Source organism: Tursiops truncatus, chromosome 20, assembly GCF_011762595.2.
Source record: "Tursiops truncatus isolate mTurTru1 chromosome 20, mTurTru1.mat.Y, whole genome shotgun sequence".
Classification (NCBI taxonomy): domain Eukaryota; kingdom Metazoa; phylum Chordata; class Mammalia; order Artiodactyla; family Delphinidae; genus Tursiops; species Tursiops truncatus.
The window spans coordinates 2,439,099-2,465,162 of record NC_047053.1 but is presented as its reverse complement, the minus strand read 5'-3'; the positions used below and the strand labels follow the sequence as shown (position 1 = coordinate 2,465,162).

The following is a 26,064-nucleotide window of genomic DNA, read 5'->3' as shown; positions in this document are numbered from 1 at the left end:
CGGGGTCCAACAAAGGTGAGCTCCTGACCGGATTCCTGATTGGAAGGGAATCTGATGCCAAGGAAGGAAATGGGCGATGGGGTGTCAGGCCACAGAGAAGTGTGGTCCACGGCCCACGTGATTAGATCACAAATGTGAGGGAGAAGAGCCACGCTCACGTGACCTGACTGTCATCGGCCCAGCAGGGGGCCTTCAAAGGTTTCTGTGGATTCAACCTACATTTTGGGAGGGTGTCAGCGAGGGGACGTCTCTGCAGAACCCTGGATGCAGACGGTGGGGTAGAAAGATGGAGACTAAATGGAGACACGGCTGGAGGGCCGAGCAGAAGCAGGGGGAAACTGAGAGGACCCCGGCACCCGCCACGGTGACCACGCGGGCCACAACTACTGAAGTCCGTGCGCCTAGAGCCCTTGCTGTACAACAAGAGAAGCCATTGCAACAAGAAGCCCGCGCACCGCAACAAAGAGCAGCCCCAGCTCGCCTCAACTAGAGAAAGCCCGTGCGCAGCAACGAAGACCCAATGCAGGCAAAAATAAATAAATGATAAATAAAAATAAATAAAATAATTCAAAAAAAAAAGCCAAAACATGTCTCAAAAGAAAAAAAAAAAGTGTCAAAATCTACCTTGTCAAAAAATGGGTTCAGGGACTTCCCTGGTGGTCCGGTGGGTTAGACTCCATGCTCCCAATGCAGGGAGCCCAGGTTGAATCCCTAGTTGGATAACTAGATCCTGCATGCATGCTGCAACTAAGAAGTTTGCATGCCGTAACTAAAGACCCCACATTGCCACAACGAGGATCATGTGTGCCACAACTAAGACCCAGTACGGCCAAATTAATGAAGTAAATACTTTTAAAAAATGAGTGCAAAATGAACTATTGTTCTACATCAGAGTTTTCCAGCTGAGGCCCACAAATCCCTAGATGTCTGTGGCCAAATTCTCAGGGCTCCAGGAGTTCTTAGAAAAAGGTATTTTTTTTTTTTTTTTTGCGGTACACGGGCCTTGCACTGTTGTGGCCTCTCCCATCGCGGAGCACAGGCTCCGAACGCGCAGGCTCAGCGGCCATGGCTCACGGACCCAGCCGCTCCGTGGCACGCGGGATCTTCCTGGACCGGGGCACAAACCCATGTCCCCTGCATCGGCAGGCGGACTCTCAACCACTGCGCCACCAGGGAAGCCCAGAAAAAGGTATTTTTACTGAGATAACAATCTAGAAAAACTGTGATTATCTCACTGACAAGAAAGCAGATATGGTCATGTGATTTTAGCGCCTGTATTTACGTATCTGAGATCACATGTGTATTCCCAAAGTTCCTGAGATACTTTTTTAAAAAGGACTCAAATAATACATATGAGCTAAACATGAACAGAAAACTAAGTTACGAGGAAAAAAGGATCCATGCACCACTCAAGATTAACGAACCCTGCCCCACAGCACTGTGGGTGGAAAACCACCCCACGTTCTCTAGGCATAAAGGCTAATCTCTCTGTACCAAGCCCTCCTTCCCCAGTGTTGTGGGACCCTTAGCCCCTCTCCTGTGGGGTTACCATGGGCCCAGGCAGCACCGTTTAGTGGGTCGCACCCCAGGAGCAGGTGGGACCTAGAATTAACAACGTGAAGACACATTTTGAACTCCATTGCAAAGGGCCTGCGGTGAATTCCCGCACCTGTGTGCGCATCAGGCTCCAGTCTTTCCCTCAGCGATGCTGGGGTTTCCAGCCCTGTGTGCTGGACTCTGCCCTGGTTCACCTCTATTTCTTTACTAAGAGTGGAGCCAGCCCACTTGGTCAGGGCCTCGCGAGGGTCTGGTGAGGTCACATGATAAAAACAAGTGCCTTGTTTCCTGTCCTAGATGCTGGCTGTGGTCTGGCTCCAAACAAGAAGGTCAACTCAGAATCACCGCAGGCCACTTGCCCGACTCTGACGCCCCTGTTAGCTTGACACTTGCTGCGGTGTCACACCCACTAGACCAGGCCCTCTTGGAGACAGACGCTAGTCCAGTTCAAGTACGTTCGCCCCGTCCTCAGACTGCTATGATCTGACGGCTGATGGGCTGGCCTGTGCTTTGAGGTCCCTGCCCCTCCGGTAGACATGCCTGTCCGATGTGACAACACGGAGGGGAGGGAGGCGCAGTGGGGGCTGAATTTAGCTGTAATGGGAATAAGTTAATACGACGTATAGAAGATCCTCTGTTGGGAAGTGCAATGGAATGAACAGAAAAGTGAATGAAAATTGAAAAGTGAGAGATACACATGAATGTGCTAAAGGATACCGTGGGGCTTGAGGCCATCCTAAACGGTCCCGCTGAACTCGCAGGCAGACCTCTTGACTCCATGCATCCACTGAGAAGGCACAACCTTTGATGCAAGAAGCCTCATTTATGCCTTACGGGGCGGCCCTAAACACGGACAGAATTAGCGCCTAAAACGTGTAAGATTTCGCTTGTAAAGATGCGTTTAAAGTGAAATGCTGCTGTGCAGCGAGCTTTCTGACGAGGCCTGCAGAGACTCCTGGCCTCCTCTTCCCTCGTCCTCACATCTGAATTGCTCATCCTGACCCATTCCTTTTTTTTTTTTTTAATATTATTTATTTAGTTAGTTCTGGCTGTGTTGGGTCGTCGTTGCTGCACACGGACTTTCTCTAGTTGCGGCGGGCAGGGGCTACTCTTTGTTGTGGTGCGCGGGCTTCTCATTGCAGTGGCTACTCTTGTTGCGGAGCACGGGCTCTAGGTGCATGGGCTTCAGTGGTTGTGGCTCGCGGGCTCTAGAGTGCAGGCTCAGTAGTTGTGGCGCAAGGGCTTGCGGTGCGTGGGCTTCTCATTGCGGTGGCTTCTCTTGCAGGGCACGGGCTCTAGGTGCGCAGGCTTCAGTAGTTGCGGCACGTGGGCTCGGTAGTTGTGGCTCACGGGCTCTAGAGCACAGGCTCAGTAGTTGTGGTGCACGGGCTTAGTTGCTCTGTGGCATGTGGGATCTTCCCGGACCAGGGCTCGAACCCGTGTCCCCTGCATTGGCAGGTGGACTCTTAACCACTGTGCCACCAGGGAAGTCCTGTGACCCGTTTCTTATACCACATTCCAGCCCCCTCGCCTCTGGCCTCACTATTGATCTCCTATTTCTGGCCTTGTCCTGACTTTCAGCCTCGACCCCTGACACTGTCTTTCTGGCAATCCCCTTGGTTCCCAGCTGGCCAGGGCTTGGGGTGTCCATCTGTGACGGGCAACTTGGGAACACATTAGATGAGCACCTTTCCTGCCGAAGCCCTGGAAGCTCTGCTGATCGGGGGCTCTGCTCCCTGCCCCGTGAGTGCCCAGGTCATTGAGGGAGGCCATCGCCTCTTTACTAGCTGGGCAATCTGGAGACACTGCCCTCGCCCAGAAACCCTGGCCGTGGCTCTGACACCCCCGCCCCAACACATTTCCAACGGCTCCATTTAGCGGTAGGGCAAAAGGGAAAATTCAGGCCCTTGAAAAATATTTGTTTTCCCTTTTTAGGCAGAGTGACATTTTTGGTGTCCAGTCTGACAGGGATGCTGGAAAGACGGGTCACTTAGCGGAGGTGACACGTACATACCTGGGAGACCCTCTGGCCTCCCCTCTTACCTTTCACAGCTAGGTGGTCACCAAGTCCTTGAGACGCTGCCTCTGCAGCAGCACTTGGCACCGTCCCCTCTCTCTGTCTTCTCTGCCACGGCTATGTTTCTGACGCGTGTGTCACCTGATTATGCTGACTGGTCCCACGGTGCCAAGTCTGGACCACCCCTCACAACGCTGCTCTCTAGTGTTGCCAGAGAGCTTTCTAAGGTGCAGATCAGATCAAGTCATTGCTTCCAAGCTTTCCATAGTTTTCAGAAACTGCTGCACTCCCCTGACCTCCACCCGGTGTGCGCTCGTCGTGATCCGCACCCGCCCTGCTCTGCGCTGCCCTGGGTTCGTCACCTGTTTTGCTGGGATTCTCTTCGAGACCGTGAGATCCTGAGGGCAAGGGCCTGGCTTTTCCTTTTGCGTCCCTAGGGCCCAGCCTTTGAGATCCGGCATATGCTCAGTAAGTGAAGGCTAAATGAATAAAACGCATTTCAGGGATCGATAAAGAAACACACTGAGGGGCATCCCTGGTGCTCCAGTGGTTAGGACACTGCGCTTCCATCTTAGGGGCCACGAGTTCGATCCCTGGTCAGGGAACTAAGATCCCGCATGCCGCGGGGTGTGGCCAAAAAAAAAAAAAAAGAAAAGGAGGAGAAACACGCTGAAGCCCAAGTATCTCTCACGAGCTCTCAGACCTCACTTCCTCCTGACTCCTGTGTCAGCCTGGACCAGCAGGCCCCGGTGCTTGGTGAACGGCCTCCCTCACAGTGCAGAGGTGCACCAACCCCGAGAACACAGGCTTAGGGGGAGCGCAGGCAATGCGAAAAGAGCTGGGGACCAACCCTGCAGCAGGTGTAGGTGCGGCCCCAAGTGGCCGGGAAGGAAGGAGGTGGGGGACAGCTGGGGCTGGTACTGCTGTCGACGCCAGAGTAGTGTCCCGAGGTGCGGGGGGTCAGCGTGCACCAGGGCTGCTGAGAGGTCAGAAAGGTGGGACTGAGAAGTGCCCCACCGATTGCACAATTAGAAAGTTACTGTGACCCTGACAAAGAGGGCTATCAATGGCAGGAGGAGGGAGGGAGGGCAGGGATCCAGATGTGACTGCGCTGGGGAATGAGTGAGAGGCGGGGATGGGATGGGGGACAGGTAGTACCTGATTATACGCAAGAGAGAGAAGCGGGCGGCGTGGGATGGAAGACAGTTGAGTGGAGGGGTTTTTTTGTTTGTTTATTTGAATGATGCAAGAATCTCGAACAAACAGACATGGAAAGTAGCCAAAACAATGAAATAAGAACGAACAGAAGCAAATGAAAATTTCCACTGAAGCTCCTTATGGGTGTAACAAACTGTGGCAAAGGTCAGGATTACTGACGACGTATCAGTGGCGAGGCTGTAAATAGCAGGTGTCCAGGTGTCTCCTGGCTGACCTGACAGCTGGTCCTAGGAAGTGGGCCGTAGGTGACTCACCTCTCTAAATTCTGGGAGCTTAGTTCACAGGTAAGGCAACGCAGTGAGCAGCCAATTTCTGGCTAAGGATAAAAGCCAGGAGACAAGCAGGCGCAGGTAGGGAAGTGGTGAAATCGACCTCAAATGAGATGGAAGGGAACGGCCTTTGGGCTTGGGGTGGCCAAGACGAGGCGCCAGCCAAAACCTGAATTTCAGACAAACAGTGAATAATTTTAAAATATAATTATGTCCTATGTGATATTTTGGACATACGGAGATTAAAAAAAATGATTGTTTACCTGAAACTCAAATTTAACTGGGCCACTTGTCCTTTATCTGGCAACTCTGTTTAGGGTACGTACCTTTCTGCAGTATAACATTATGTTCTTTGAATCACAAAATGTTAGTTGTGAAATAAAGACCTCAGAGATGATCTCACTCACATCCTTATCTTATTTAAGAAAAGAACGAGGATTGGGACACAGATCTGCCTGCCTGCTATCACCTTGCCGGACAGAAGCAGGGGAGCTGGGGCCAGATCATATGGTCCCCAGGGCTGTCAGAGAAGAGAAATGCCCAGGAGACATCATGAAATTCTCTAAGAGGCCTTATTATAAAATTAATTTTATTATTAAAAAAGGAACACGCCACCTATTCTATGACATCTCTCGGAGCCCTTGAGGAAGAAGGTGCATTGTTAAATGGAGCGATCACATATAACATATCCCAGTCACAGAAAGGCTGAGAGATAATAGTTTATACTGGTTACACTGGACATGAGCCCAAGGTTATGTCTGCTTCAGTCTCCATGGGCAACGGCTCACATGTTTGTAGGTAGGTGACCGATAACCATCTAGTGAAAAAAAATGCCACGTCAGTTCCTCTCAGGTTGGATCTAGTAATTTGAAACTACTTGTGGGATCACAGAGGATCAGTCCAGGAAACCAGCCTCATAATAAGAACCTGGGCAGGATAACAAAGACCAGGGCAGGGATCCGATTTATGGAAGTGGGAAGATGAAGAGTGTCGGTGAGGCTGGCATCTGATGAACCTCTTAAGAGTGTAGCTTGGTACTGAGCAAACCCCCACCAGGACCTGGACTCAGCTCTGTAAAGACTGACGAATGAAACACAAGATGGGGAAGACAGTCTTGGTCAAATACTTGAGAGACGCCGTGACTCATTCTTTAAAACGAATCTGTGGCTTCCTGTGTCTGACCAGAAGCTCAGGGCTAGACAGCAGCCTAAGCGCCTTGGCCGTGCTCCACAGCCTTTCACCTGGTTGTGACTCCCCAGATCCCGTCTCCTGCTCTGCCCCTGCAGCCCCTCCGGACACCCTGGGACTTGGATTCCTGCATGTTTCTGGCTCTGTGAGTGTGTCTGGCCCTGGAGTCTGACAGTCCCTGCCCTGACTTCTGCTCCTAAAGGATGCCGTTCCAGCCCACCTGGAGGCTGAGGGGTTACAAGTGCCCACATGGTCATCTGATGATCCCATGCTGTAGCTGCTCTACACGCTTCTTCGGGGTGGCTTAATAAGAGTGACGAGAGACATTCTGATTCTTCTTCAGCTCGGCTAGGACCAATGGAAGAGGCGTCTCTATGCCTTACCTTTTCCTCCGGAAAACAGTGATTTCCAAAGTTAAGGAAGACACTGGATTGGAGGGTGACAAGGAGAAAGGGATGGCAGAGAAAGAGCAAACCTGCAGGACAGTTTGGTGAGAAGTAAAGGAACTTCATTCTCATCTGTTGGGCAGAAGGAAGCTGAGATGGGGGAGGGCCTCTCCTCAAGGAGCTGCATCCGAGGACCAATGTTAGTTGCTTCCGCGGTCTCGTAAGGAGTGACTGAGCTAAGGCTGTGTTATCGGTATGCGGGGTCAGGGGACAGCATACTTTGGGCTACACACAGAGGTTTCCCCAGGAATGCCAGTGACTGGAGATTCTGGTATTTTCTTCCTCACTCTTGCAGTCCTTTCTGCTCTTGAATCCCTATCAGGAGCCTGCTCCCAGGCCCGAACTCCACGCAAAGAGACCAAATAATGCCCCCTCCCAGGCGACCTGATCCAGGCTTCTCCACTCCACTTCTCTCTCATGGGAATTCGGACCTGCAACTCAGACACAGCAACCCAGAGGTTCCCAAACATTACTGTGCCTTAGGACCATCTGGGGGGTCTGTAAAAAATGCAGAATCCGGACCCCTCACCCCACTAGAGTCAAGAGGATTACAGTAGAGCCTAGGTACCTGCATTTTCACAGGCACCACAGGTAGTTCTGCTGCACCAGGCCTACAGATCAATCCCCGTATTTTATGAAATACCATTCCAGTTAGTCTGTTTGGATGGAGGGGGGCCATGGAAAGCCAGGGCCATGGAGACCATAAGCACAGGCCAAAGCAGAGGGGAGGCCATGTGGCCCTGGTGTGCTTTGGGCAAGTTACTTAACCTCTCTGTTTCTTCAGTTCGAAAATGGAGTAATAACAGTATCCAACTCATAGGACCGAGAAGTAAACAAGTTAATATATTTAAAGCATGCAGAATAGCGCTGGATACAGAGTGAGGATGTGTCAGCTATTATTATTATAAGGCTGCTGATCCTGTTTCACTGGAAAAGGAAGAAATGGGGAAAAGGAAGTGGCAGCAGAAAGGGATGGCTTGGGGGAGAGAGGGCTTCGCTGGACGCTGGCGTCTTGCACTCTGCCTGCATGACACACCACTCCCCTGGTGTTCACGCCACGTGGCTTGGGGCCTCTGACACTTTTGGGGTTTTCCACCTGTAATGCTCCCCTGCTGCTGCTTCACCAGCCTGCCTTTTATGCATTCGTGACTCGGCTCAGGTCACTAGAACAGTCACATCTTTAGGAAGACCTGCCCCAAATCTCAGGTCAGGTGAAGCAGCACTCCTTGGAGACCTTCCTCTGCCCTTGCCCTTGCGCTCTATCTCTGCTCTTACCATGGCATGATGAAAATGTATGTGCTCATCTTCTCCCTAGCCTGGGGGCTCCTTGAGGGGTGAGTCTGTTTCACTTACCAGTCTGGTCCCGGCTGTCGGCCCAGGCCAGGGGTGGAGCCAGGCAGAGGGGAACCTGGGATACCTGCTCTACTGTGGCTGGTCCTGCACAAGCCTCCACTACCCCCAGATGCACTCAGTGGGCTGGTGAGGGTCTTGAGTCTGAACTTGGTGGTCGGAGAAAGACTAATAGCCAAGTCAGAAACCACAAGTTCATTCCTAAGACCTCAAAGCCAAAGACTTGTCCTATGACTACATCCAAAAATAATTCAAAGAGGAGATTCATGAACTTGGTTTCTACCACCTCCTTGAAAAAAAAAAAAAGGAAGGGATTAATATGTATTGAGCAGTTATACCTGCCAGGCTTTGGGTTCCGGATTTAGTTCAAATAAGGGGCCTGTGAGGCAAGCAGCACCCCTACTGTGTAGCTACGAAGCCATGATTTAAAAAAAAAAAATTTTATTTATTTAGCTGCACTGGGTCTTAGTTGTGGCATGTGAACTCTTAGTTGCAGCATGCATGTGGGATCTAGTTCCCCAACCAGGGATAGAACCCAGGCCCCCTGCATTGGGAACGCAGAATCTTAACCACTGGACCGCCAGGGAAATCCCCAAAGCCATGATTTCTAACACGCGGCTGTCAGCTGCCCCGCACTCCCTGGCGCAAAAGACGAAGTAATGGAAGACCCTCAGGTCTCATCCTGGAGGTGGACAGGAAGCCCACCCTGCAGACACTGGTGTATAATTAAATAGTGTTTTACTCTACGTAGCACGGCAGAGTGAGCGGCCATGGGGATTTATTTCACGAGGTTAACGAGGTTTCTAGCAAGGCCACGGGACAGTTTTATTAGTCAAATAAATTATGATACAGGTATCCCATGGAATAGTGTGGAGTACTGAAAAATGAACTATATTTGTGCTTGTATGTAAATATATATTTGTGAAGTATTGAAGGTGTGGAAGTTTACACATCAAGAGGTTAACAGTGGCTTCTTCTGAGGAGAGAAGTGTATGGAAGGAGACATGCATTTCTTTCACTTGATATATTTTTGTACTGTTTGTTTTTATAATTAACATTATAAATGTTCTATTATTAAATGTTACTATGATTTTCATAATAGCTTGGTTGAGATATAATTCACATGCTATGCCATTCACTCACTTAAAGTGCACAATTCAATGTGTTTTTGTTTTTAGTATGTTAACAGAGTCGTGCAACTGTCACTGCAGTCAATTTTAGGAGATTTTCATCACCTCAGAAAAATAAACCCCATTATGAGTCCCTCCCCACTCCCCTCTCCTCCCCACTCCTGGAAGCCACTAATCTACTTTCTGTCTCCATGGATTTGCCTGTTCTGGGTGTTTCGGATAAACGGACTCATACACTATGTGGCTGTTATCTGACTTTTTTTTTTTTTTTTTTTTTGCGGTACACGGGCCTCTCACTGTCGGGGCCTCTCCCGTTGCGGAGCACAGGCTCCGGACGCGCAGGCTCAGCGGCCATGGCTCACGGGCCCAGCCGCTCCGCGGCATGTGGGATCTTCCCGGCCAGGGGCACGAACCCGTGTCCCCTGCGTCGGCAGGCGGACTCCCAACCACTGCGCCACCAGGGAAGCCCCTATCTGGCTTCTTTTTAGGTGCATCCACACTGTAGCATGTATCAGTACTTCACTCCTTTTTGTGGTTGAATAATATTCCACTGTGTGGATAGACCACATTTTGTTTGCCCATTCATCAGCTGATGGGAATTTGAGTTGTTTCTAACTTTTGACTACTGTGTACAGTGCTGCTATGAACATCCGTGTACACGTTTTTGTTTGAATGTCTGTTTTCAATTCTTTTAGGTCTTTACTTTGGAATAGAATTGCTGGGTAATGGTAATTCTGTATTTAAGTTTTTGAGGAACTGCCAAACTCTTTTACATGATGACTGAACTATTTTACAAACCCACCAGTGCATGAGGGTTCCAATTTCTCTGAATCCCGGCCTACACTTGGTATTTCTCTTCTAATTTTATTCTTAAAAAATGGTTGGGCTTCCCTGGTGGCGCAGTGGTTAAGAATCGGCCTGCCGGGCTTCCCTGGTGGCGCAGTGGTTGAGGGTCTGCCTGCCGATGCAGGGGACACGGGTTCGTGCCCCGGTCCGGGAAGATCCCACACGCCGTGGAGCGGCTGGGCCCGTGAGCCATGGCCGCTGAGCCTGCGCGTCCGGAGCCTGTGCTCCGCAACGGGAGAGGCCGCAACAGTGAGAGGCCCGCGTACCACACACACAAAAATAAATAAATAAAATTAAATAAAATAAAAAATGGTCAACCTAGTCGGCGTGAAGTAGTGTCTCACAGTGGTTTTGATTTCTATCCTATAATGACTAATGACGTTGAGCATCTTTTCCTATGCTTATTGGCCATTTGTATATCTTTGGAGAAATAGCTATTCAAGTCCTTTATGTCTTATTTTATCTGTTATGTATACTATATATAGTATATAAGGTATATTACATTTATATCTATCTACCTATCTATATCTGGATATTAATCCCTTATCAGATGTATGATTTGCAGATGTTTTCTCTCATTCTGTGAGTTGTCTTTTCACTCTCTTGACAGTATGCATCAGGCACTAAAGTTTTTAATTTTGATGATGAAGTCTATTTTTTCTTTTGTTGGTTGTATATGCTTTTGGTGTCATATCTAAGAGGGCTTTGCCTGACCCAAGCTCAAATGAAGATTTGCTCCTATATTTTCTTTCAAGAGTTTTATAGTTTTAGCTCTTATATTTAGGTCTTTTTGAGCTAACCTTTGGGTTTAGTGTAGGGAAGGGGTCCAAGTTTGTTCTTTCGTATGTGGATATCCATTTGTGGAAAAGAGTATTGTTGCCCCATTGAACTGTCTTAGCAGCCCTGTTGAAAACCAACTGACTGTATATATAAGGGTACCAGTATTATTAAAGAAAGAAAGAAAAAGAAAACCTAAAAAAGAATAGATCCTATAAATCCTTCCAGTACAGAAACTGGCTAGTTAAGCTGTGGCTCAGCCTTGCAGAACTAGGTCTACCTCACCATGACAGTTTTGCCAAAGTACGACCACATCGTCTTAAGTTGCAACACATACAGGCAGCTGCAATTTTTCTTATCCCAAGGGCTCTCTGGAACATCCCACAAATGACTAAGAATTATTTCTTGGAACTTGGTGTTATGGAGAAATAATCTGAAAAACTGACCCAATAACCTTTCTTCTGGGTCCTAACACTCTTTGTCTATAAGACTTGCATGGTAGAGAATTAGTTGCCTCTTATCCAAAGTTTTTGGTCCCTAGTACAATTTTTGTAGATGCTCTAGACTGAATATTTGTGTCCCCTCAAAATTCGTACGTTGAAACCTGTTTCCCCAATGTGATGGTATTTGGAGGTGGGGCCTTTGGGAGGTGATGAGGTCATGAGGGCAGAGCCCTCATGCATGGGATTAGTGTCCTTATAATAGAGACCCTGGAGAGCTCCCTTGCCTCTTTCGCCAGGAGAGGATACAGCAAGAAGAGAGCCATCTGTGAACCAGTAAACAGGTCCTCACCAGACACCAAATCTGCTGACACTCTGATCTTGGACTTCTCAGCCTCCAGAACGGTGAGGCATAAATTTCTGCTGTTTGTGAGCCACCCAGTCTACGGTATTTGGTTATTAAAAGGGCTGCTGAAAAAAAAAAAAAAAAAAAAAAAAAAAAAAAAAAGGGCTGCTGTTTAGTTTTTTACATCCCTATTCAGCTCTCTGATGCAAGGACCCCAGCATGTCACAGTGAACACAGTCTACCGTGGATGTCATGAAATGTACCGGGGCTTAGTAAAATGGAAAGCACTTAAAAGTGTGTCAGCTGTGTTGCCAAGCTGAGCACATAAACCTCCATTTGCAGAAGAACAGCCATATCTAAACACGTCCTGCTCTGCTCTGGATAAGATCTAGGCGCTTGAGGTAAAGTCGCCATCTCATCCAGTCATTGTACGTGTAAGAAAAGAGAAGCCCAGAGAGGGGACATTATTTGCCAAAGGGAACACAGTCGGTTTGTGGCAGAGCTACAAGCTGAAGCCCCATTTCATGACCCCTGGACCAGAGCTCTTTCCGTCATACTGTACTTCCCTCATTTTCTTTTCTCTGGTCTTGATTTCCTCTTACTCATTCTCCCTTCAACTGCTAGCAGGACTCCTAGGTGGAAATATGGACTTCCACTTACAGTGCCAGTAACACTTCCACTTCACTCTCTTCCCTCAGACGCCATCGAACACAACAAAAGGAATAACAGTTATAGAGCATCGACTTTGATGAAGCAAAAAACCCCCACCATATCAGAAAATCAGAAAACATAAACATACCCGCCCAATACTGTAAGATCTGCCCCAGAAAGAGGGGCATACAGCTGGCCAGCAGATGCTCTGCCTTGCACCTGCTTTTAGCAGGATTTGAAAGTCCCTCAAAGTCAAGCCTCACCATCCTCAGAGGCACCAGTACTCTTTGATTAGCACTGTGAGAACCAGAGATAATAACGGTCAAGGAGAAGCACACTTTGAAGGAGAATCATGTTGATAAGCTATTTCTGGTGATGTGACATCATGTCTCCTTGCCCCAGGAGAGTACCAAAAGGCGAATAAGAAAAAACACAAGGGCTTCCCTGGTGGCGCAGTGGTTAAGAATCCGCCTGCCAATGCAGGGGACACGGGTTTGAGCCCTGGTCCGGGAAGATCCCACGTGCCGCGGAGCAGCTAAGCCCGTGCACCACAACTACTGAGCCCACGTGCCACAACTACTGAAGCCCGCATGCCTAGAGCCCGTGCTCCACAACAAGAGGAGCCACCGCAATGCGAAGCCCTCGCACCGCAACAAAGAGTAGCCCCCGCTCGCCGCAACTAGAGAAAGCCCGCGAGCAGCAACGAAGACCCAACGCGGCCAAAAATAAATAAATAAAATGAATTTAAAAAAAGAAAACGCACGAAAAATATAGGTGCCTCCATGATAAAGGAAAGAGAATATCTGAAGAGCTGCAGCTGAAGACAATTAACATTCAGTAGAAGTTTTGGATGGCCTAACCACTGGACCGCCAGGGAATTCCCAGAAATAATATATTTTAAAATAAATCTAATGAAACTTTTGGTTTACAAGTAATGTATGCTCACTATCAAAACTATGGAAAATACAGAAAAGTGTAAAGAAAGTATACACTGCTTTTTAAACTCACCATTATATTATGAACATCTTCCTGGGTTATTAACTATGCAGAGAAAACTCTGAATTGTGGTTTCATGTTCTGGACCGTGGCTATATAATTCATTGCCTACTGCTAAATTAGGTTGCTACCAACTTTTTGCTATTGTGAAGAGTGCTGTAATGAGTATCACAGTACACAGTCACCCTGAATCCTATTTTTGTGGTATATTTGCAGCCTCTTTCCAGGAGTAGAATCAGCCACAAATACATGCTTTGTTAAGCCCACCCTCCCTGGTCCCACTCTACTTCTGTACTGACTTATGTGACTTATGTGACTTAAAGACCCAGCCTCCCTTCAGCTCCCAGAATAACCCGCCTTTGAAGTAGCAGGGAAGCGGCTTTCCAAGTTCACACAGTAGCTCCGTATCAGCTCGGTCTACTTCGGTCTCCTCCCCTGGTTCCTTTTCTAGGAAACATTCCTGTCCTGCGCGCCCTTTGGGAGGACGGGAGCCCTGCTCTGCTCTTGCCAACTGGAACTGGAGCTGTGCCCTTGCCCTGTGCCCAGGCACTTCCGTGTGTATTTGGAGAAAGGCTGCGAGGAGCTTTGTTTTCATCCCTTATAGTGAGAGGACGCTTGGTCAGATCCACTTTGGCAGTTGGCATACGGTCTTTCCCGGTTTTTTTGGGGGGAAGGCCCTTACTGGGTCTTGAGAGAGAGAGAGGGGGTTTAATTACCAACATGACCCCAACAGTCCCAGACTCTCTGCTTTGTGGCTTCTCTTTCACTGTATGATTTGTGTAGATTTATTGGAAAACACAAAGAGTTCCAGGAACTGCTAGCAAGCCAGGCTCATTTACGGTTTATACTAGGTACTGGATTCTGTTTCCTTGTTCAGCTCAAATTAGTCTGTCAAAGTCTTGGGCTTGTTAATGCCGGAATGGTGTTAAGACAAGCACTGGGAATGAGATTTTCATGACGCTGAACCTTTAGGACAGTGGAGCCAAGCTTATAGAATGGCAAAAATCAAGAGATGTAGACAAATTCTTCCAAACCAAAGTACTCAGGACTTTCCAGAAGGTTAAAAATAACTACGCAAGTCAGGGATCAAGACTGTTTCACTTAATTAAAAAGTGGGAACAGTCTCACTGAAGTCTCAGAAATTGGTTTGCTAATCACCATTTCTGGGTAAATGAAGAAAAAGTGAGGAAGGGTGTTGAGACGCTTCGGTATCATCTAAGTTCTCGAGACCACACGTTTACGTGCTGCCACAGGAAGAAAGCTTCTGGTATAAGCGGAGTCATTCATTTATTCAACAAACATGAACTGAGCAACTACTATGTGTCAAGGGTTAAGACAGAGGTTGCGGATACAGGAATAAAAGATATAGAGGGGCTTATGGCGCAGATTAAAAAATTAGTGTATGTGCTAGGATAGAACGGGACAATGAGAATATAACCAAAGTGCCTAAGAAAATCTGGGATGGTGCTGCAGAGTCTAAGGTAATCTTGAGCTGGGGTTTGAGGGATGAAGAGGTGTTTGCTAGAGGGCCAGGGTGTGGGGTGCTGGGAAGAGAGGAAGCGTGTGGAAGAGGGCCAGGCACATGCATGGGTGTGGACGCAGAGGAAAGCGTGGTGTGTTTGCGGCCCAGCTTACATACGAGGACACAGGTTGGGGCGCTGGGAGTCCTCCCTGTTTTAGTTGTGGGAATAGCTGTGACGTGGCATCGCAGGTGCAGGACGATGGGAGCATGGATCAGACCACGATCAGTTCTGAGACCCCATAAGTTTTGCCCAACAGTTGGTCATTGGGCCCGGAAGCATTTTAATGGGCCTGGGTTATAACCGGAGGGTCTGCGGGGGTCAGGCCCCCCGCATTTCCAGCCAGAGCCCTTTGGAGCAGCTTATCTGACCCTGTGCCCGCTCATCCTCCAGAATGAGGCCCATGAGACAAGCACAGTGTTTATAAAAAGGCTTCAAAGCATTATTATCTTTTCAAGGAATTCTATTCTATGTTTTGAACTTATCAAACCAAATATTATCAAAACGTACGCAGAATTATTTCTAATTTAGCCTTCACTTGTAGGGATAGAAGCTGAGTACAGAAGCTGAGTTTTATTACTTAGGTGGAGTAGTCTTTAAAAAATATAATACATCAATATAACCGTTTCATTGTGCTTCACTTTATTGCGCTTCAGAGATGCTGCATTTTTTTTTATAAATGGAAGGTTTGTGGCAACCGTGTGAGAGCAAGTCTATTGGTGCCACTTTTCCAACAGCATTTGCGCTCTTCATGTCTCTGTGTCACATTTCAGTAATTCTTGTAACATTTCAAGCTTTTTCATTATTATCATCATATTTGTTATGGTGATCTATGATCAATGATCTTTGATGTTATTATTACAACTCGCTGAAGGCTCAGATCGTATCTATTTTTTAATTAAGCTATGTATGTTGTCTTTTTAGACATAATGCTACTGCATACTTAATACGCTATAATGTCGACGTAACTTTTATATGCACTGGGAAACCAAAACGTTCCTGTGACTTGCTTTATTGTGATATTCGCTTTATTGAAGTGGGCTGGACCCCAACCTGTGATATGTCTGAGGTCTGCTTGTACTTTTTTTTTTTTACATCTTTATTGGAGTATAATTGCTCTACAGTGTTGTGTTAGTTTCTGCTGTACAACCAAGTGAATCAGCCATATGTATACATATACCCATCCCCATATCCCCTCCCTCTTGAGCCTCCCTCCCAGCCTCTCTATCCCAGTCCTCTATGTCATCACAAAGCACCGAGCTGATCTCCCTGTGCTATGCGGCTGCTTCCCACTAGCTACCTATTTTACATTTGGTAGTGTATATATGCCCATGCCACTCTCTCACTTCGTCCCAGCCTACCCTTCCCCACCGTGTCCTCAAGTCCGTTCTCTACATCTGCATCTTTATTCCTGCCCTGCCACTAGGTTCATCAGTACCATTTTTTTTTTAGATTCCATATATGTGCGTTTCTGCTTGTACTTTAAAAAGTAATATAGGCGGGCTTCCCTGGTGGCACGGTGGTTGAGAGTCCGCCTGCCGATGCAGGGGACACGGGTTCATGCCCCGGTCCGGGAAGATCCCACATGCCGCGGAGCGGCTGGGCCCGTGAGCCATGGCCGCTGAGCCTGCGCGTCCGGAGCCTGTGCTCCGCAATGGGAGAGGCCACAACAGTGAGAGGCCCGCGTACCGCAAAAAAAAAAAAGTAATATAGGCTTCCTGAAAAAGCAAAAGCGAAATAAAACTGTACAGAATTCTGTGGAATTAAGAAGTGCAAGTGTCCTTCCCTGGTCCAGTTAAGTAGCAGCTACTATTAACGAGTCTGGTATATGTTCTTTTAGAAATTATCTATGTGTACGGAAAAGTGTGTTTACTTTTTGTTTTGTTTTGAAATGTAAATGAAATAATTCTATGGACTCTTCCTAATATATTAAGAAGCACAAAAGCAACAAATGAATACTAAATCTGTGGGTTGCATGTCCCAATCACATTCAATTCCCAAGTACCCTGGAGAGGGCCTCTAAGCCCCTTCTAGGCCTGAACCTTGGCACAGTGAACGTTTTTGCAAACTCAGCAGTGGCGACGGTCAGGCCAACACCTACTACCCGGCTCCTGGACTTTGAACTGTTCTCTTTCTTCAGCATCTAGCGCAGCGCCTTTCCCAGTCCAGGCACTTAATATGCATCTGTTAGTAACATGCAGTTAAATATCATATGGTTCATTAAATCAGCAGAACCCACAGATATTAAGGAGCTAGGTACAATCACCCGAAGTATCCGTTTGGTTGTCTGATTACCGAGATGCCTTCTCATCTTGAGACCTGAACTTTTTTCCCTCTTTAAGGCGTTGGATAAGGGTTTACTTTAAAAAAATTGTATTTATTTATTTATTTGGTCACATAGGCTCTTAGTTGCAGCACGTGGGCTCCTTAGTTGTGTCATGCAAACCCTTAATTGTGGCATGCATGTGGGATCTGGTTCCCCGACCAGGGATCAAACCCGGGCCCGCTGCATTGGGGGCGCGGAGTCTTATCCACTGCACCACCAGTGAAGTCCCTGGATAAGGGTTTACCTGACTGAGCTCCTCTGGCTAAACGTCTCCCTGAAATCCAGCCACGAAGTTCAGAACAATGGAAGACAGCAGACAACATCAACCAAATGTTCTCTTAAACACGCATTGGTCTTCCAAATACATAACAAAGTGGTGACCTACTTTCTCGCAGAAAGTCAGGAATCAGTTCCGTCTTCCTTTCTGCTTTCGAGTCCTAGCACTGACTGCCATTTGTTAAATGTCTGGCCTCAGACGAGTGTCTTAAGCTTTAGTTTCTTCGTGTGAAACTGAAAAAGGATAATAAAGACCTATCTTTCTACAGTTAGTGGAAGAATTAAATGAGATGACCTTTGTGAAATTGTGAGTCCCTTCATGGAGTTGACAAAGCACAATGACCACAGAGCCTCAGCTGGAACGCCAGCTCTACCACATATTAGCTGGATGACCCCGGGCCAATGACTCAACCTCTCACTAGGCCTGTTTCTTATCTATAACGTGGAAGAAGTAATTGGATTATTTTGAAGGTTTTAAGATCACGTATTTAGTATGGTCTTTGGCACTGACAATAACAGTTTAATATACATTTACCATTATTATTCCGAGTGTAGGTCCTCCATAAAACTTTTTCTTTTTCTCTTTCTCCCCTTCATTCTTCTCTTTGACCCATCTAAATAACCCAAAGCAAGATTCCAAAGCTCTGCTTTTTCTGGGTTAGGAAATGAGAAGCTGAAAGACTAAAAGTTGCATGTTGCTAGGGACTGAATTGTGTCCTCCCACAATTCATGTGTTGAAGCCCTAATCCACAATGTGACTGTATTTGGAGACGGGGTCTTTAGGAGGTAATTAAGGTTAAGTGAGGTCATAATGGTGGGACCCTAATCCTATAAGACTGGTGGTCTTATAAGAAGAGGAAGAGAGAAACTTCTCTCTCCCTGCTACATGTGAGCAGTGAGGAGACGGCCATCCGCACACCAAGAAGCAAACTCTCTCCAGAAATCGACCCTGCTGCACCTTGATCTTACACTTCCAGCCACCAGAACTGTGAGAAAAAAATACATTTCTGGGGACTTTCCTGGTGGCGCAGTGGTTAAGACTGCGCTCCCAATGCAGGGGTCCCGGGCTTGATCCCTGGTCAGGGAACTAGAGCTACTTGGAGTAGCTCAAAATGGACTGGGTATTGGAGACATCAAGGAATTGCTGTTACTATTAATTTTGTTAGATGGATAATAATGACATTGTGGCTGCATGAAAAAAAGTCTATCTTCTTAAGAGATGTATCCCGAAGTACGTAGGGATAGAATAACCTGATGGTTGGGTTTTCTTTTTAAAATACTTCACACACAGGAGGGATAAATTGGGAGACTGGGATTGACACATACACACCACTATATATAAAACAGATAACTAATAAGGACCTACTGTAGAGCATAGGGAACTCTACTCAATACTCTGTAATGGCCTATATGGGAAAAGAATCTAAACAAGAGTGGATACATGTATATGTATAACTGAGTCACTTTGCTGTACACCTGAAACTAACACAACAGAGTAAATCAACTCTACTCCAATAAAATTTTTTTAAAAATATATAACAGCTAAGTTACAACTGCAAAAAAACCACAACTTCACACACAACAGATGTTATGTGGGGTTAGATGAAGTACGTACGGCAAAGGCTTGACAATCACTGGTCTCAGATTACAGGCATGTGGGGTTCGTAATACTGTTCTTTACACTTTTGACTCTTTTTTTTTGGCTGCAGCATATGGGATCTTAGTTCCCTGACCAGGGATCGAACCTGTGGCCCCTGCAATGGAAGCGCAGAGTCTTAACCACTGGACCGCCAGGGAAGTCCCTGAAATTTTTTATAATAATTTTTTTTGAAGATTCAAGAGAAGCAGCTATCTTAAGACAGAATCTGAACAGAAGTTGAAAAAATTCACTTGCACTACACTGTCACTTAAAAACAAACGTGAAACTATTTTCTGTAGACTTCTCAAGTAAGATGTTCTTATCCACCCACGTTATGTTTGTGTCTGTTCAGTGTACCACTGCATTTTTATTGCCAATGAATTTCCACTTGTTAAAAGATAAGTTTACCTGTTGTCAATAATCATTACGTTGGAGGGTGGAATCCCCAAAACATCACAGCTCTGCAAAAGTTCCTTCTTACGAGTCTCCCCTTGATTGTAGTAATTTCCTGAGGATAACAAATACACAGTTGTCGATTTCTTTATCAGTGGAGATCTATCGTTCACTCATTCTTATCTCATCTTGTTCCCTATAGGATTTAAGCTACCTGAAAATTTTGTGGTGGTGATAAAAAGTTGAAGAAGACACAACGCTAGGGTTACTATCAGACACTCCTGTGAGAAGCCGTCTTTAGAATCACCTTTGAATTCTTCCCCATCTCTGTGTCTCTCCCTGTGTCTGTCCATCTGCCTGCCTGCCTATGTACCTTTCAGCCCCAAGCTACAGGCTTTGAGCACCTGCTTTGCAGTTAAACAGATTTAGGACTGACCCTTCTGTAACCACTCAGAACAAGTCAGGTATCTGGACACACTATTTGTTTGGGCCCCTTATTATTTAATCTTATTTATTTTTTAAATTATAGTTGATTTACAATGTTGTGTTAATTTCTGCTGTAGAGCAAAGTGACTCAGTTATACACATATATACATTCTTTTTAAAATATTCTTTTCTATTATGGTTTATCACAGGATATTGAATACAGTTCCCTGTGCTACACAGTAGGACCTTGTTGTTTATCCATCCTATATATAATAGCTTGCATCTGCTTATCCCAAACTCCCACTCCTTCCCTCCCCCACTCCCCTTCCCCTTGGCAACCACAAGTCTGTTCTCTTATGTCTGTGAGTCTGTTTCTGTTTTGTAGATAGAGTCATTTGTGCCATATTTTAGATTCCCCGTATAAGTGATATCATATGGTATTTGTCTTTCTCTTTCTGACTCACTTCACTTAGTATGATAATCTCTAGTTGCATCCATGTTGCTGCAAATGGCATTATTTCGTTCTTTTTTATGGCTGAGTAGTATTCCGTAGTATATATAAACCACACTGTCTTTATCCATTCATCTGTCGATGGACATTTAGGTTGTTTCCATGTCTTGGCTATTGTGAACAGTGCTGCTGTGAACATAGGGGTGCATGTATCTTCTTGAATTATAGTTTTGTCCTGGTATATGTCGTTTGGTCCCCTGTAAATTGATAGTCTTCAAATATCTGTTAAGCACTTATTTAAAGAGGCTGCTACTCCTGAGTGTTACAGGAAAATAGCCTCCTTCAGAGTTTAGTAACCAGCTCTCCCAGCATGTCCCCGGAGATCTGGACCACATCAGCACCCCAGATAGCTTGCGAAGTCTTTATTTTCCCAACACAGACACTATACTTCCCAAGAATGGTTCTGTTAAGTAACGGCTCTGTATCCTTACAAATAACATACGGTGACGTTTTGGTATCACTTAAATTGCCCTTATGAGCAATTGTCTAGCTACTGGCCCCCTTAATTCAACCCTCCAGCAGATAACTGCATGTGTGCTTTGTGCTAGTTACTTAACTCTCCTGAGCCACGGTTCCTGTACCTGTGCAGTGGGGATGATGGACGTCTGTCTCCAAAGGCTTTCCTAAGGATTATATGATGAGACACATCTACCTAGTCAGGTGCTCAGTGTTTCTCTTCTCTTCCCTTGACTGCTTTCTCTTTCCCTTCCCCCTCCTCCTCTCCTTTCTTCCTGAATTATAATTCTCCCTCATCATCCAGATCAAATGCCATTCCCTCTGGGAAGCCTTCTGCTGTTTTCCCCGGCAAGCAGTCATTTCCAGTATTCTGCTCAGAAATGTGAACTTTCCTCCGTGATCTGATTATTAATGCCTAAATGTCATTGACCTGAAAAGCCACTCTGTATCATCCTGGTGTCAGCACACTGCAGGCACTCCAGAGGCCCCGAGCAGAGAGTGGCTCTGCTTACTGTTCCAAAAAACTCAGAAAGGAACTCCCAAGTGAAACCTTTCAACTTTGGCAGGGGTTACTCTAGGGCTAGTTTTGAACTGTTTGAACCCAGATAGGAGACAGTCATTACATTGTATCTGATAAAAGGACTAACCCCCAAAAGACTCCAGAAAATAACTTAATTTTTACTGTTCTCATCACAGATTTTTGAGTCAAATAGAAATTGTCAATTTTTGTGATGGTCATTATATTTTAGGTTCCCCTCTCCCATTTTATCTCAAGGTTACTTATCTTCGGTGATAAGTAAATAGTCTAATGTACACTAGTTACGGGCTTCCTAACCTCAGAGGCCGAGCATGTTAGACTCTGGTTACAGTTGTGAGAAACAGCTTAGAAGTGAGGCCAAGGTGTTTTTGGACCTGGTTTTATTGCTTTGTGTTTGAACTGATGAACTTAGAACAAATTAGGGAGTTGAAGTCAGAGAGCATTTTCAACATTTTCATTCACTCTGGTGAACGTGTAAGCACTTCAGTGGAGTAAGTGTCTGGGACCCTCCAGCAGCTCCTGACTGGCATTCTCTAGAACAGTGTCCCCTGGGTGCATGTGGGGTGCACAGGACCATCTGCTGGGGTAGAGGAAAGGTTTTGGAACTTCTCCTCCTAATTTGTTTACCTTGTCCTTTATACATGTCAACTTTCATTGTTTTAGACTGTACACATTAATTCAGTGGTCTAGCTACTTAATATAATTATAAATAAATATACATATAATGGGAGTATATGTTCAAAAGCTTTTACCAATAGGAAAATGTGACCCCAAAAAAGCTTGGAGATCATTATTCTAGAAGGCAGAAAACAAATGGGATTAATGTAGATTTATTTATATAGAACTACATTGTGTGTGTGTGTGAGTGTGATAACTAATACTTAGTAATAACTAGCAAACATAATGACATTTAATAGAAATTAAATTCACTTTGTAAAAGACCCACATTTACGCAGCACAATGTATAAAGGTAGACATTTGTTTTACCTTAAAAATTCATTTATTTATTCTAAATAGGTAAAAAGACTTACATGGTTAAAAATACAAAGAAACAAGACCGTAGAGATATTTTTTTAAAAAGCCCCTCTCCCACTCCTCTAGTTACCCATTTTCCTACCCTGGAAGTTTTAATTTGTTAGAATGAGAAGTGGTTTGAGAATCAAGGCATCGTGGACCCAATACCTGGCCTTCCACTAACTTTGTGAACCTGAAGAGATTCTTTAAGTTCCGGGGTTTCAGGAATGCTAGCAAGGGTTTTCCTTGAACATGACTAAGCTAATTCTAAAATGTATTGGGAAGAAAAAAAGGTCCACATTGTCTCAACTATAAAATGGGGGAGTTTAGGTTCTCTACCACTTAGGGTCTACCCAGGAAAACAGAAACCATATCAAATATTTACATCAGTAAGAATTTAATGAAAAGAATTTGAAATGTAGCTGATGGAGGAATTGAGGGCCAAAGAGGGAAGAGTGAGAGACCTAGAGTGTAGTGATGGAGGAAGTAACTACCAGCCCTAGGCTGGAGAGGTAAGAGGAGGCAGTATCACTCAAGCCCAAACCGGGTTCCCCAGGAGCTGAAACCCAAAGAGCTGGCCACCTTCCGTTAGAAGGTGTCCACAGAGCCCAGCTGGAGAAATCACGATGTGCGTATGTGTGTGTGTGTATACACACACACATGGGGGAAGGATCATGCCCCTCTGATGAGCAATTTGAAAGATGGAAGCCGCAAGAGGAGAGGGGCCCAAGAGGCGGGATTTGCGAGGAGCTCTCTCTCGAGCTGAAGACAGACGGATAAATCCTGTCTAAGCCGAGTGAACAGGCATGGGGGCTCTAGAGCCACTCACCCGTTTGGTTCATCGAATACCAAGACTCTCCTAGACTCGGCCAAGGGTTTGTGACCGCGCGAGGCGCCAGTGGGGACTCTCAGAAAGAAATAGGAAAGAGGAGGAAAAGGGGACAGGGCCTGGGTTGGTGGCATACTGGGGAGTGCCCTCCATGTGTGGGCCATGTCATAAACAGTTTGATAACATTCTTTTTTTCTATCCTTTTAGTCCTCTGGCTTTCTCGCCCAGCTTTCGATATTTTCGAGATATATATACACAGATATATTTTTTACAAAATAGGGCCAGAGATATGTAACCTTTGAGTCCTGTTCTGAAGTTTCTATCACTCTCTTAAACATAATTCATATTTATCTTGTTTATTTTATTTTTTTGGCTGTGCCACGCGGCAAAAAAACCTTAGTTCCCCAACCAGGATCTTAGTTCCCCAACCAGGGATCAAACCTGTGCGCCTTGCAGTGGAAGTGCAGAGTCCTAACCACTGGATCGCCAGGGAAGTTCCCATAATTCATATTTTAAATATTACTCATTTATCCCATTCTTAATAAGATGCAGTCAATCTTAAGATCATATATTTTTAGAAATCCCAAATGTATTGAGTTAGAAAGAAAAGAGTAAAATAGATGAGACTAACACTTTTGAGCCTGGATCTAAATTTATCTCAATAAGGAAAATTCTGAATAATTATTCATGATTAAAAAGCAATAGTGAGGGACATCCCTGGTGGCACAGTGGTTAGGAATCCACCTGCCAATGCAGGGGACACAGGTTCAAGCCCTGGTCTGGGAAGATCCCACATGCCAAGGAGCAACTAAGCCCGTGCACCACAACTACCGAGCCTGCGCTCTAGAGCCCGTGAGCCACAACTACTGAGCCCGCGTGCCACAACTACTGAAGCCCACACGCCTAGAGCCCGTGCTCTGCAACAAGAGAAGCCACCAGAACGAGAAGCCCACGTACCGCAATTAGAGAAAGCCCGCACACAGCAAAATGAAGACCCAATGCAGCCAAAAATAAATAAAAATAAATTTATAAAAAAAAATAAAATGTTTGGAAGAAGATCAAAAATGGCAAACACACCCTGAGGAACAACAGATCAGAGGGCTGGCCCTACCAGATACAGTGTTGTAAAAGCTACAGCATGATATTGGCACAGGGATGTCAAACTGACTGAAGGGACAGTATACAGATTAGAAATACACGGAGCTCTGACATATGAGAGGTGGCAGTGCAGTCAGGAGGGGAAAGGATGGGCTGAACTGGTTTTCCCGACTCCAGTCTTTCCCTCCAAACGGTTCTCCATATGCCACCAGTATGAGCTTGCTAAAACACAGAACTGGCTGTGTTAATTCTCCAGCACATGCATTCTACAACACCCTACTACCTACTGTGGCTTCCTCTCATGTGTATATTAATAGGTACTTCAATGGTTACATAAATCGGAGAAATGCTGGACTAAACAAAATTAAATAGGAATTTTTTATAGCAAGACTTCTCCAAGATATTGATAGTCAAATAAGGACCGTGCACCTCTAAAGGGGGAATAGCACATCCGGTTGATTTCCCTAAACTTGTCAGGTCAAGGTATTAACATTTTTTTTTTTTAATAGCAGCTTGAGGAACTGGTATTTCGTGGAACATACACTGGGAATCAAAATGGTTACTTCCTTAACTGATACAGCAGCAAGGCAATGTGTGTGGGTGCAATGGTTTAGAACAGGAAAGAGCCACTGGGTCCTGGCTCCTCTGTGTTCTAGCTCTTCACTTTGGTCAAGTTACCTAACTTCGTGGTTCAGTTTCCACAGTTAAAAAATGAGAAAAACAGGGCTTCCCTGGTGGCGCAGTGGTTGAGAGTCCGCCTGCCAATGCAGGGGACACGGGTTCGTGCCCCGGTCCGGGAAGATCCCACATGCCGTGGAGTGGCTGGGCCCGTGAGCCGTGGCCGCTGAGCCTGCGTTTCCGGAGCCTGTGCTCCACAATGGGAGAGGCCACAACAGTGAGAGGCCCGCGTACCGCACCAAAAAAAAAAAAAAAAATGAGAAAAACAAATTATATATACGTGTAATGCCTATCATAGGATTGCTGAGAGGATTAAATGAGCAACTAATAACAAAATACATTTTTTCCTGCTTCTCCCTACCCCTTAAAACTGGAGATGTAGTTAGAATGAGTTATTCAAATGAGTCCAGGACTTACTTATGCTTTTACTATTGCCCTGAATGGCTTGCCCCATTTCCTGTATACTTAAGTCCTATTTTTAAAGACTAGCTCAAAAGAAAAGCTCTTTGGAGAAGTTTCCTTAATCCAATTGATGCTTTTCCCCATTTTGAGTCCACAGTCTTTTCTCTGTCAATTACAGCTTTCATTATGTTATATCACGTTATTAACTTCCTGTTTTTCAGGTTAGAATAAATCAGGAAGGTGGGTAATGTTTAGTCCGTACATTTTTTAAATGAGTTGGGTATTTTAAAAGTAATTTTAAAAATTACAAGAGAAAACAATTTAAACAGAAAGTTGGATTCAGAGGAAACAATGAAAGACAACAATGAAGATACTGAGTTTTAGTATGTGTCAAGGGCGTGGTGTTATATTTTTTACTTAAAAAAATTTTGATTTCTGGCCCCAACCTACTAAAAAATAAGGAGAAATTTATTAAAGAATCCTGTGTACCTATAATACTTTGTAAATAAAATCCAGGCATCTTGTAACAAATTTTGCTTATAATTTGATTCCCATAGTTGTAATATGAAACATAAATAAAATTAAAAGCAAACAAAAAATGAGGCCATTACTTGCATATATTTGCAGTTAATATCCTTAATAGCACAAACTGAGAAGAAAAGTGCTTAGATTGAAATTCTCAATATTTATGAAAAATGGTTTAATCTTACTGGCAACAAAAGATTTT

General features: G+C 45.5%; 1 protein-coding gene across 5 annotated transcripts in view; it reads right to left on the bottom strand.

Moving 5' to 3' along the window:
- Positions 1–26,064, bottom strand: part of PIGL (phosphatidylinositol glycan anchor biosynthesis class L) — a 59,949-nt gene that overhangs the window by 31,607 nt on the left and 2,278 nt on the right. For all 5 annotated transcript variants that reach the window (XM_033847772.2, XM_073797329.1, XM_073797330.1 and 2 more), the window contains exon 2: positions 19,401–19,500. In XM_033847772.2, coding sequence (XP_033703663.1) covers positions 19,401–19,500 — 100 coding nt within the window. The remainder of the gene's footprint in view (positions 1–19,400; positions 19,501–26,064) is intronic.